The 13,676-nt window shown below is 30.8% G+C and overlaps 1 protein-coding gene across 10 annotated transcripts in view; it reads left to right on the plus strand.

The window, feature by feature from the left end:
- Nucleotides 1-2,181: 2,181 nt before the first annotated feature.
- LOC139495838 (cilia- and flagella-associated protein 337-like) overlaps nt 2,182-13,676 on the plus strand; it is a 48,135-nt gene continuing 36,640 nt past the window's right edge. For 2 of the 10 annotated variants that reach the window (XM_071284224.1, XM_071284225.1), the window contains exons 1-9: nt 2,193-2,399; nt 3,267-3,350; nt 6,869-6,944; nt 7,484-7,573; nt 9,159-9,209; nt 10,647-10,745; nt 12,059-12,213; nt 12,663-12,732; nt 13,225-13,381. In XM_071284224.1, the coding sequence (XP_071140325.1) occupies nt 2,311-2,399; nt 3,267-3,350; nt 6,869-6,944; nt 7,484-7,573; nt 9,159-9,209; nt 10,647-10,745; nt 12,059-12,213; nt 12,663-12,732; nt 13,225-13,381 (871 nt within the window). In that variant the 5' untranslated portion in view covers nt 2,193-2,310. Of the gene's footprint in view, nt 2,400-3,266; nt 3,351-6,868; nt 6,945-7,483; nt 7,574-9,158; nt 9,210-10,646; nt 10,746-12,058; nt 12,214-12,662; nt 12,733-13,224; nt 13,382-13,676 lie in introns of all 10 variants that reach the window. The other 8 variants (XM_071284227.1, XM_071284228.1, XM_071284230.1 and 5 more) reach the window with 7 other exon arrangements.

Raw genomic sequence — 13,676 nt, forward strand, 5'->3', positions numbered from 1 at the left:
CTTTGAACTAGCTGTCAGTTAACTGCGAGTACTCTCAGATCTGTACCTAGTGTCTTTTTGTTGTTGGGATGTACAAGTCACGTACCCGGCCACGTCCACTTGTATTTTTTTTTCCATCTGATGAATTAAGCCTTTTTCGACTGATTTTTATAGTTCGTTTCTTATGTTGTAATGTTAATATACAACTGTCCCAGGTTAGGGGGAGGATTGGGATCCCACTAACATGTTTAGCCCCGCCATATTCTGTATATATTTGCCTGTCCCAAGTCAGGAGCCTGTAATTTAGTGGTTGACGTTTGTTTATATGTTATATATTTGTTTTTCTGTTCAATTTTTGTACATAAATAAGGCCGTTAGTTTTCTAGTTTGAATTGTTTTACATTGTCATAGGGGCCTTTTATAGCTGACTATGCGGTATGGGCTTTGTTCATTGTTGAAGGCCGTACGGTGACCTATAGTTGTTAATTTGTGTGGAGAGTTGTCTCATTGGCAATCATACCACATCTTCTTTTTTTATATAGACTAACCCTCTTATATAAAATTTCGAATGAGGAAGTAAAGATTAGTGTTGGTGACAAACTGATACCACCAGACAGATTATCAAGACATGAACGCTCACTCTTTCCAAATACAGTCTGCATGGAAAGACCGGCATCGGGAAAGAGTCCTCAGTGACTATCCATTACCTAGATCGGTGTCCGCTTCAGAAAGTCTTGACTTGTTCAAGAGATTACTGCATGCACATCAAATTTCAAGTCCCATGTTTTTATTTGCACCATGTATAAATGTTATGTTCAACACAAAAAAGTTTCATTTCTGTTAAAACAAGTGATTTGTTAAGTATGCAAGCGCACGCCAAATAGTCAACCCAATGACGGAGGTCACTAGTTTTAGTGGTAGAAGTATCTGAATTAACAAATTAAATCAAATTTTAAAGGATTTCAACATAATTCCATATTGCAGTCCTAAGTATGAAAGCATCCAAGTTTAATTGCATATTGTTATTTTAAACTGTTTCCCAAAATTGATTGACCTGAAGATCATAAAAAACACATTTTATTTAAATCAAATATGTCATTAAAGTTTTTGATTTTGTAAATATTGCGACTCACTCCGTACTTGCTGCTCGAAATGGATAAAACGAGAAAAAAGCTGACAAAAAAATCTTTAGATTCTTTTTTTAATCCTGTAATGCACATAGTTGATATTCGTATCAAACATTTGAAAGAACATTTTACTCCTAACAACAACCGCAATAGCTCTGTTTCTCTTATCAAACATTAGTTAAAAGAAAACTCGCAATGGATATGTTTGTCCCGGATGATAAGGCTGCTAATAATATCATTATTGTTTGACGTAAATTTTACATTGAGGTCCTTCAAAAGGTAATCACGAACTCAGCAACATTCCAACTGACTCCATTTTCGGAAAAGGACATCTGTAACAAACATAAACTTTAGTTGGCTCTTTACAAGCAGTACCATAAACAATGGGTGTTCCAATTATGTACTGGCATTCAAAGCTGCAAAAAACACCTTAAATATATATATTTTTTGTGTTCAAGCCATTGTTCCACAACTTAACTGTATATTCTACTTCCTAGTACACATGGGACAATAAAAAACTTGGTAATAAATTGTTCAAATAAGGCCTTTGAAAATAGTGGAATTAATTCCTTTTTGAGTGTCAAAATACTTGATAAATTGCATGCTTATATTGGTGATTTCGAATCTGTTCAAAGCTATGATTTTTCTACCCTATATACTAGTACCACTTTGTCTCATAATCTTATTAAGAAAAAAAAATTGCACGCCTATAATTGAATGGGCATTTAAAAAGTCAGAATGTGAATATATATGTTCAAACTCTTTTAGGTCATTTATTTTAGTAACTATAAACAAAATAACTATGTTAATTGGACCTGCTTTGATACCGGCGATAACTGCCCTTGAATTTTCACTAGATAAAGTTTTTGTTCGCTAATTTTCAACTGGGTTTCCGCCTGGTTTCATGGTCATTTTCCAATAATATTTTATTTTCGTGCAATCGGTGATATAAAGCAAAGTTACCGAGCCAATTTTCTTCTAAAAAGAATAATCGCTATTCAAACTGAATTTTAAATCGGCGTTAAAAAGTTGCGTAGTTCGTTTCACACGTAGAAATCCGTAAATTATATAAAGCACCTGCATGGCAACTTGGTTAACAATATGGCCGCGGATTTAAACCACTGATGACAATTATCAAATGATTTGCAAGAATGCGACTAATAACGAATATAGCATAGTTATTTAAACAGAATTTTGAAAGAAAATGTCTACGTCAAGTTCAGTCAGAAATGAATCAATTGGCAAATCAGTTGAGCAATCGAAAAATCCTAAAACACCAGAAAAAAATGAAAGGTAAACAACCAATTATATAATCAATATTGACAATAATTATACTATGATATAAATAACTTGGCAGTAGGTAAAGTTACTTGTGTTAGTAGCAGGTACCCTATTTAATTTACAAAAAACACACCTACAACATCGCAGGTCTGTGACTGCCTCAAAGTACCAATTAACACCTTCATTTTTACCTCATGGTGTCACGGAATAGAAATATACATTGACACTGGTACACAGGATAATATGTGAGTGTTATACATATCTATCATGTCTGTAGAACTAAAATAATGCAGTCCAATATCTGAGGGGAGCATAATTTTATAGTTCTGTATATATTTTGAGTGTTCTGTGGTATTCTGTGCAGTGTGGTAAGAATGCATTCCAAAATTTGTTCAGTGGGTATTTTGGAACTTATATTATGAAGGAACTTCTATTCCGTGACAGTGAGTTCTCATCTTACACCTGCCAGTTGTGGTTGACTCCAAATCTTGATTAACTAGTTTTCTAAGCAAAGGTTGGTGGTTTTCCCTGTACAGTCTGGCTTCCTCCACATAGAAAAACTGACCACATGAAATAATGCAAGAGTGCTGAAAGTGGCATACAACAATAACTAATCCATCCATCCATTTTATTTGTAATTGAATGGTCCCATACAGTTAACATCAAATTAAGTTTTTGTAAAATTATGTATGCCCGATAAATGAGAAATATATAAATGGGGTGGGTTTTAGATCAAAGCCAGACTCGTTTACCTGAAATTGTATGATGAGGCCCCCCTCCAGTGATATTGACTAAAATACATATGGTAGTATTTTGTAGAAGTAGACATATATATCTTAATTGACTCATTGCTAACATAAAAGTTTCTACTTTATGTAGCGTTGTAAGTGATGCAACAGAAACAATAATTAAACCAAAAAGGAAACCTAAACCAAAGAAACAAAAAAAGGAGCCAGATGAGTGGTGAGAAAATGCACACAAAATGATATATATCTTCCACGATATTGTCACACATATATTTATCATACATATATATTTTTCATAAAATTTATACTTATAATTATATTTTATTTTCTATATATTATAGTGGGTTTATGGGTTCTATTAGCTGAAGATATTTGCAAGTTCCATGTTTTTGTTTAAAAGTACAAATTCTGTTAGAGATTTTATCTGAATATTTCTCCGATGAAATTTTCATATTTATAAGAAAGTAAAATGTTCCGTCTTGCATGTCATACAATGTATATGATCAGACAATCTTTTGCCAAGACTGGGTCGATGCCACTAGTGGTGGACATTTGGTTCCTGAGGGTATCATGGGCCCAGTAGTCAGCACTTCGGTGTTGACATGAATATCAATTATATGGTAAATTTTATAAATTTCCTATTTACAAAACTTTGATTTTCTTATCCCAGGCAAAGATGACTGTCTGACTTATTTTGCACAACTTTTTGGACTTTTGGGTCTTCAATGCTCTTCAACTTTGTACTTGTTTGGCTGTATAACTATTTTTAACTGAGCGCCACTGATGTGTCTTATGTAGACGAAACATGCGTCTGGCATATAAAAATTATAATCCTGGTACCTTTGATAACTATTATTGATTATTTATTATATTTTACTTGTAGATAACATGTCTTGCAAAGATTTTCAGCTAATCAATTAGTAACATTTTTAATTTCTTTATATTTTTGGTATCAGATGGTTATAGTTATAAATACTCATAAAAGTTAGATTGTGTTTTTTTTTTCCTTTTTTGTGAAGTTGAGTAAGGCATATATATATCTGAAAATTAATTAATTATCCTGCAATTCAGTACACTATATAATGTGGATACATTTATTTTCTTGGTATCAATTTTTGTGTGGATTGGTGAAAACTTGCACATTCATGGTGATTAGATTTGTGTTTTTTCCAATCTCTGTATACAATTTACCAACGAACCCCACGAAAATTGGTATCCAACAAATGATAATGAATCTACAGTATGTACATCAGTGCAAAATTTAACCATGGTATATTTAAAAATAGGGGGTCTGATTGGGGGGTTTAGATCCCGGATCCCGCTTACTGTTTTGTCAGATTCCCGTATCCCGCTAACACTATGTACGTAAGCCATTCTCATTTTTTTGTCATTTCCCAGGTCTCGCAAGACCTCATTTCCTGTTTTCATGACACAATAATTTGACCTTCACGTGTCACGCTTACAAAAAATCAGGAATCCCACGTCACGCTTAGACTCCAGTGAGACCCACAAAATAAGCAGTTGTGGTATGATTGCTAATGAAACAATTTTCCACCAGAGACCACATGGCATAGAAGTTAATGTTAGCTCACCACACTGCCTTCACTATTGAACAAAATCTGTACTGTGTGATAATCTATAAATGGCCCGGAAATGACAAATTTAAAACAAATAAAATTGAAAATAACAGCCTGATTTATGGAGAAAGCAATAAATGAAAAAAACAAATATGATGTACAGCAAAAAAAATGACAACCACTGAATTACCATCTAACTTGAGACAGACACACAAAATGTTGCTGAGTTTGAAATGTTTGCTGGTGCCAAATAAAATATATTTATACAAAAAAACTACTTTATACATTACATGACAGATAATATTTTATGTCATCTTTAAAGGTCCCAAATAATGAAGAAATTATCGTCCAAGTGCAAAGCAGTTGGGAAAAGAAAGCAAATTCTCGAATGAAAACTAAGAAAAAACCTTTATCTTAGGAATAGCCTTCTCTAGATCTAAGAAATACCTTCTAGTAATCTCCTCTGGAATGTATGGTTAACTAACAGACTTCTTATTAATTATTAGTATTAACATTTTGTAGTGACTTCTTATTTTTAGAGGTGTATTTCTATATATTTAGTTATTCAGACAAATGAATGTATAGTTATCGATAATTTTTTCGTGCTTATTCTAAGTTTAAATAAAATTTAGGAGAAATAGTTATATATCAAACATTTAAACTTTTTCTCATTTACATGGCTTACAAACATACTGCATAATTTTTTGTCGAGCCTTCAACTTTTGTTGCAGAAAGCTCGACATAGGGATAGTGATCCGACTGCGGCAGCTACGGCGGCGGTGTTAGCTCACTTCTTAAAAGCTTTATATTTTAGAAGGTGGAAGACCTGGATGCTTCATACTTTGTATATAGATGCTTCATGTTACGAAGTTTCTGTCAGTCACATGTCCAATGTCCTTGACCTCATTTTCAAGGTTCAGTGACCACTTGAAAAAAAAATTCAAATTTTTTGTAAAGTTGAATTCTCTCTTATTATAAGTAAAAGGATAACTATATTTGATATGTGCGTACCTTGCAAGGTCCTCATATCTGTCAGACAGTTCTCACTTGACCTCGACCTCATTTCATGGATCAGTGGACAAGGTTAAGTTTTGGTGGTCAAGTCCATATCTCAGATACTATAAGCAATAGGGCTAGTATATTCGGTGTATGGAAGGACTGTAAGGTGTACATGTCCAACTGGCAGGTTTCATCTGACCTTGACCTCATTTTCATGGTTCAGTGGTTATAGTTAAATTTTTGTGTTTTGGTCTGTTTTTCTCATACTATATGCAATAGGTCTACTATATTTGTTGTATGGAATGATTGTAAGGTGTACATGTCTAGCGGGCAGATGTCATGTGACCTTGACCTCATTTTCATGGTTCAGTGGTCAAAGTTAAGTTTTTAAGTTTTGGTCTTTTTATCTAATACTATATGCCATAGGTCAACTATATTTGGTGTATGGAAATATTTCATGATCTTCATGTCAGTCGCGCAGGTTTTATTTGACCTTGACCTCATTTTCACGGTTCATTGCACAGTGTTAAGATTTTGCGTTTTGGTCTATTTTTCTTAAACTATAAGTAATGGGTCAACTATATAATATGTTGTATAGAAGCATTGTTAGCTGTACATGTCTGCCTGGCATGGTTCATCTGACCTTGACCTCATTTTCAAGGTTCATTGGTCTTTGTTTAGTTATCTTGGTTAATGTTAAGTTTATATGACAGTTGTAATAAAGCTTAGCTTTATACTTACTATCAACATAATATCAATGATTAGTTTAGAAGGCGATACATTTCAGCGTGTGCACTCTTGTTTTCTAATGGCCTGATTTGCAGAGCTGGTTATAACTAAAAAATAAACAGATGGATCCATATTAAATAACAAGAAATCTTCAATTATTAAACAGCAAAACTCTTTACTCTTTATTTAAAATAGGAAATGTTTTATGCTTTTTCTCTTGTGTATCAAAGATGGTAGATATTTATTTTATGTATAAAGATAACATCATTTCTTCTTAACCTAATAAACATCTAAAGTTATATAAGACCTTTGAAGTTATAAAAAAATGTTCAAGTAATTCATTACACATTAATATAGAGTTAACAGATAAATAAAGATACATTAAGATTGTAATTTATAAGTGTTTAAACTTATTTCGTTACATTTTCAGGAAAACTTTGTCGATGGATAAGCTGGAAAATAGGTTGACGATGAAAGACCTCAACAAGTTACAAAGAGGCTTTATGGTAAGACCAGAGTTATTGTTCTTTAACTTTATCCCAAAGTTCTATTTTTAGCAATGTCAGCCATCTTGTTTGGCAGGCTGAGTCAATGGACACATTTTTTTAAAACTTTATCAAAGTTTGCATTTTTTTTTTATTATTTAAACTGTTTTAAGAAAAACAAATATATTTCTTCTTCCACTTCATTGAAAAACCTATGTCATTGTTTCACATATTTTGCCTAATACATCTTTAACTGCTTGTTTTGAACTTATGATTTTTGAAACCAAGTTTAAATCTAGTTTACTATGGATTCTTTCATTTGCGTTGATTCCTGAATAATTTTTTGATTGAAGAAAAATTAAATGTAAGATATTTGATCTCATGGTTTTGTAGAAATCTCCATATATAACAAACCAAAAGAAAAAGTTAAACATTTAAATTCATGCTTCTGCTGTTATTATGAAATTCATGAAAATTGGTATCCTACGAATTACTTATAAATTCAGATTGAAATTTGGTCCTATTCTTAAACAATAATAAATAAACAGTTGACTTTCTAGGTACTGTATATTTCTGGTTTTGATTGGGAGGCTGTTGAAGCGTGGACTGCTTCTCAGGAACTACCTGTCATAGAAACTCTTAGTTCTTGGGTAAATTGTTGTTAATTATTTGAACGTCACATCAATCATGGGTATATAATTAGTAAGGTTGCAATTGTATGATCACAGTCTGCATAATTTAGCACAAGATTTATGTTGCAATTTGGTTTAAAAATAGAAAGAGACTTTATAGTATAATTAAAGTATTCCATAATAGCACATTTTTTCTTTTTAAGGGAAACTTAAGTCATGGAATCAAAGTTTGACTATGAATTTGAGACAGATACATGTAGAGGGTTTAAAATCTTAAAAGTCAGATAAACAACAATGAGAAAACAACCCTATAACAGATCCTCAATTAGCCCTTTCAGGGGAATTATTTTGATGACGCTGATTTTCTCATTTTCTTCAATAAATTGCTCACAAAATACAGTTGGTTTACACTATTAAGAAGCCTGAGAATACATGGCAGAATTTCCCTTCACTCTGGTAAAACCCACATGCACACCATAATTAAGATTTATCTGTGAGGCTACATGTACATGTATGTTAACGCAGAGGCAAAAACTAGAAATGGTTAAATGGCACCAATGTATATGATGAGACAGTTTATTGACTCAATATGGTGAAGGGAGCATCAGTGTTGAAATGCAGATCTCTCACAAAATTTTATATGTACTGCAGTAGCAAGTTGTTGATATTGTTTGGTTTTGTTTAATTTTTCAACGAGAAGGGACATAACTCTTTCAAATCTATGGTTAGTTTGTGTCAACTATTTTCCTAAATTTATATATTCTAAGCTTTTAATTAACACCAATTATTTGATCCTGTTTCGCAAGAATGCTTAAATAGTTTAGATGAAACTGTCTATTTAAACACATTACTGAAAGAAAAAAGTTATCTCCCTTACCAATGATTTGTCCAAATATATGAATCGTATATGATCATTGGTTGCCTTTTTGGTTACAAGAAATCAAGGTTTTTTGTCTTTTATGAGTTTACCATATATTTATACTTATTTAAATCACTGGTATTGTTTTAAAGATATACTACATATTCAAGGTAGGGAGGTGTTTGAGCTGTATAAATATTGTAAATAAATTTTGCCAGTCTGCAATTTTAAGAAGATTTTTTTTTTTTTGAAAGTTGTCATTCCAGGAATGAAAGGGTAATATTGTTCTAATAAATTATCTATCATAATCAAATTCAAACATTATTTGAATGTATCTTATATTATTTTAAACCAATCAAAATGTTTCAATAAACAGTTAGAAAAATAATACCTATTTTTGTTTATGAAAATATGATATTTTCCAAAAGAATGAAGTACAATAATTTTAAAAGTAACAATTTGATTTTATTTTTTTTGCCATATAGACCATCATTAGTTTAAAGTGAAATAAGCTACGATTGTTAAACTACAATTAAATTTTAATTTGTAATTGTTTGATGGCTTTATTGTTGCTAGTAATTTGATGGTTAGATGTATTTTAGAGTGATAAGTGGTTGTATTTATGTTATGATGCAAATTATAAACTGTCTATTGTATGTTTTACTGCCTGTAAAAATGTATGTAATTTTACTTCAAATGATTAAATATGTACATGTAAAAACAGCATTTTACTAATGATTTCAGTCAATAGGAGGAACACATTCTCAATATGACTTTGAGGATTTTCAGAGTGTGGTAAGATTGTAGGTGATGGACAACACTATTTAGTTATATGTAGTGTCACAACATTCATCTTCTATTGTACTATCTTTAGAATATCAGTTTAATAAATATATATTGTAATAGGATATTATTATCATGGTAGAAAAAATATAATATCTTGTAGACATGAAAATATTTGTGTCATCCTGGCTTTCATTTGTGATGTCCTGCTCTTTATTTGGATTTTTTTTGGTCAGTTAAACTATCTTTTTTTAATTTCAAGCTAATTTTTTGTTTTTTGTTTTTTAAATATTCAAATATGAGGGTTTTTTTCCATTTAGATACAATACACACAAAATTAAAATTCATTATGAAATTACTATATGTATTACATGTATTACTCAGAATATAAATAATATAGATCTACTATTTAATACATATATTATTAAAACAAAATCTTAATAGCCTAGTATAATAGATTCATAATTGCATACATCTTTAGCCGTTTGCATGATAATCTAATCAAATATTATCTTATTATGTTAATATTAAACAAGATAATAACGTATAACCCCACCACACACATTCCAGTTGGGTAGGTGGCCTGGTCTTTGGTGCTGAAATACAAATGGTGATAGAAAACACTATATAGTTATATGTAGAATCCACAATTTCTGAATTTCATCTTTCACTTCTAGGATCTTTACTTACTAATATATTAAAACAAGATATTATTTAAATATGGGTTATTTTTGAATTCTGGAAAATTAATAGGAAGTGTATGATGAAAACTTTTAAACCAATCAGAAGATTTAAGGTTAGAAAGTTTCACTGATATTTTGAAGTATGAGCTAACTTACACTCCTTGGTCAAGCATGCATGGCTAACCCTTCTTCATCAGGTTAGTTTTCATCAGACATTTAATAAAGAATTATTATTATTATTATTATTATTAGACATTTATTATCAATTTTTTAGAGTATTCTAATTTGTCAAATAATTCATGGGAAATCTAAAAATTCTTAAACTTTCTATCTGTATTCTTAATTCACACAAATATAAGTTTCAGCATTTTGGGAATTTCTAAATGTATTACTTAAGAAGATGTGTTTCCGTTATATTAAATAAGACTCATCTTATCTCATGCTAAGAAGATCATCTCAATATTAATAATTACTGATGTCTTGCAAGTGGTCAATTATCAATTATATTTTATTATTCTGAAGAGTTATTTAAAAAAGATATATCAGATTTTAAAACTCAAATTGATTATGTAATTTTGATATAAAATGTTTGAAAATACAAAAAAAAAGCAATTGTCCAGTTTATAATTAGAACGTTACTGTGTTTATCATATTTTAATATTTTAAGTGTTTTGCCAATTATAAACCTTTTCAGAATTTATTTATTTGAATAATATTTCAAAATAATGAAGTTGAAGTTATAACATTTTGTTTTTTTCAATTTTAGACTGGTGGTGATGGGACACAGGAAGGAAAGTTAATATTGGACAGGGAACAGTTCTGTGATGCTCTATCCATTTTGTTGGACAAAGGAACAAAGGAAGAGGTAACCAGTATATATAAAAATAGAATCATTTATAAAATCATGTTTGTCGATCCCTGTCAGTCATTTATTGATGTTAAAAGTTTTGGGGTGATGGACCATTTAAAAAAGCAGGTATGTGCTTTCATGAATATTTCAGGCCCTCCATGTAAATAAACTCATCATAGATACCAGGATTGAAATTTTTTATTTAAGCTAGACTAGGTTTTGTCTACAAAAGACTCATCAGTGACCATTGAATAAAAAATGTAAAAAAGGCCAAAAAAAGTAGGAAGTTGAAGAGCAATAATGACCAAAAAAATTGGAAGCGTTTTGCCAAATACAGGCTAAGGTAGTTGATCTTTCCTACTAGCAATGGCTTGAACTCTAAACAATTAAAAGCTAAAGGCATCACAAATCCAGGAGAGAGAGACACAGATGCCAACTATTACGATTTTTCCGTAGTTTTTCCGATTTTGCGATATAAACTACGCTATTACGGTCAAAGTCGAATAGTTACGGATTCCCAATCATCGACGTTCAATTTTGTAAAACACAGATTTTTATCATTACTTTTCCGTCCGGGTCCAGTGTTTAGGAAACGCCAATCTAATGCTTCCGGTTTCTCGGGAGTTATCAACCTATTGTTGGGTAACTAATTGACTTCCGAAGAGTCAAACTTGCATTTTGTTAAGTAGCTTTTTCCCTTTCTCTACTTCTCCTTGACAAAACAAAAATGTTTGAGTCGAGAACATCTGAACAATTAATGAATGGAATACATTCTACAGACAACATGTTAAATGACAAATTTTAGTGTACATCACTTTGCAACCACTCGTCAGTAATTTTGATTGGTAAATGCACGTTTATAAATGATTACTGAAAACTTTTCAAAAATACGGAAAATTTGATAGTTTGTTACTGATTGTGTCAAAAGGGGGTTGGCATCTATGGAGAGAGAGAGAATCAGATGGGTTATCAATATATCGAGATGAATTAATCCAGAGCTTATTCCAAATGATTATCTGATGATTTTTCATTGACTATGCTGTCCTGGAAAAAAAATATTTATGAGAAATTGAGTTTCTTTGAATCATCATTTACATTAAAGAATCATGCAACTGCTGTAAATTCAAAAATTATTGCAATAAATTATAGGGTTAATTTATGATGGCAACAATTTAAAATTGCATTCTTAAATTTTGTATGTGAATTAAACAGGATTTTTCTCAATATCACAAAAATTGAAATCTAAAATAGAATAAAATCACAAAATCACAACGATAATTTCTGAATTTACAGTATTATAATGTTTATGTTATCTTTTCTCTACACAGTATGGAGAGCTGTTTGACAAGATTGATGTGGCCAGAGAAGGGACAGTGGATTGGGACAAGTTGGCATCTCACATGTTGTTAGAGTTTACAGAGAGGGATGATAAAGTTAAGTCTACACAAGTTCCTCAGTGGAAAGATCTGAAAACATTTCAAAGGTATAAAAAGAAGGGGAAAAAAATTATCTAAAGTTTCAATAGTGAAAGACCTCAAATGAATAGATATTTGATGTAGGGTTAACATCAATGTGAAATAACATGTCAACAAAATATGTACTGAGAATAGATTTTTTTATTTTGAACAAACTTGGAGTTTTCATTATAATAAGAATTTATTTATGATTGGCAAAATTTATGACTGGTAGCTTATATCATTTAAATTTAGAACACAAGTGATTAAAAGAAAACAGTAAATGCAAATATGAAACTTGTTTCATATGATGATGGGTCAACACAGTTGCTATTTTAAAGTTTAAAAAATCTAAAATGAGACGGACACTATTATAATTTAGAGTTAGATTTTGACCAAATGAATACTCAGTTGGTATTTTATTTCATGATGTCATAGTTTTTGACAATATTTCATTTTTAAGTTAATTTTATTTTAGTCCTCACAAGGATATAATCCAGAGAGTTTCCTGTATAAAGAATAATAACAGATATGTGGCTATAAGTAAGGTAAGAAGCTGATAATACCAAAAAATGATTTGTCTGTAAATTTTTTCCAGAATTGTATTTGTAAAAAAAACCTTGGCTTTTCATGGGTTCTAATTTTTGTTGGTTGATGAAAAACAAGCAAATGTGTAGACAAAAAATTTCTTATATTTGCCTTAGTCTGCATACAAGCCAATTTAAAATTTATGCATTGATTTATTATTTAACTTCATGGTTTAAAAAAAAAAATGATACCCAATAATTAATAATAAACCAACAGTATATAAAGATAAGGAGATGTGGTATGATTGCCAATGATACAACAATCAAGAGGATACACACGGTTGATTTTATCAGCTTTCAACTATGAGAAAATCCCAACTGTATATAGAAAGATAAAAAAGCATCGCAATTATAAATTGCGAATCAATTCAAAAGTGAAACCATGTACCTACTGCCTAATTATGCTAAAAGAAAAATATATAATTTTGTTCTATCATTTCTAATTGTCTTTAGGAGGGAACCATATCAATGTGGGGACAAGATCTGAAAGCTCAGAGGGCCATTAAAACACAGACAGATTCTTGTAAAACAAGAGATTTATGGGTTACAGATTTTGTCATTTTACAAAATATCAATAAAATTGCTCTGTCCTTCACAAGTAAAGAAATAGGTAAGTTCTGGTGGAAAGAAATATTGACACTTACTATTTATCATTATAATGAGATTGCATTTTGAAGGTAAAGACCTGGACAATCTCTTTTATCCTACATCCTTTAACAATGGGCAAAACAAAAAGCATCCTTTGTATCATAACATGTGAATATCAGAAAAACTATGGGCTCGTTTTATGCTATACCAATGAAAAGAAAAGAATGGCAGATAGCGGTTGACAAAAACTGCCAGAACAAAAGATTCTAGTATATACATACACATAAAGATTATAGGAAGCTTTTGTATGTTTGTGA

This window comes from Mytilus edulis, chromosome 11 (assembly GCF_963676685.1).
Source record: "Mytilus edulis chromosome 11, xbMytEdul2.2, whole genome shotgun sequence".
Taxonomy (NCBI): Eukaryota; Metazoa; Mollusca; class Bivalvia; order Mytilida; family Mytilidae; genus Mytilus; species Mytilus edulis.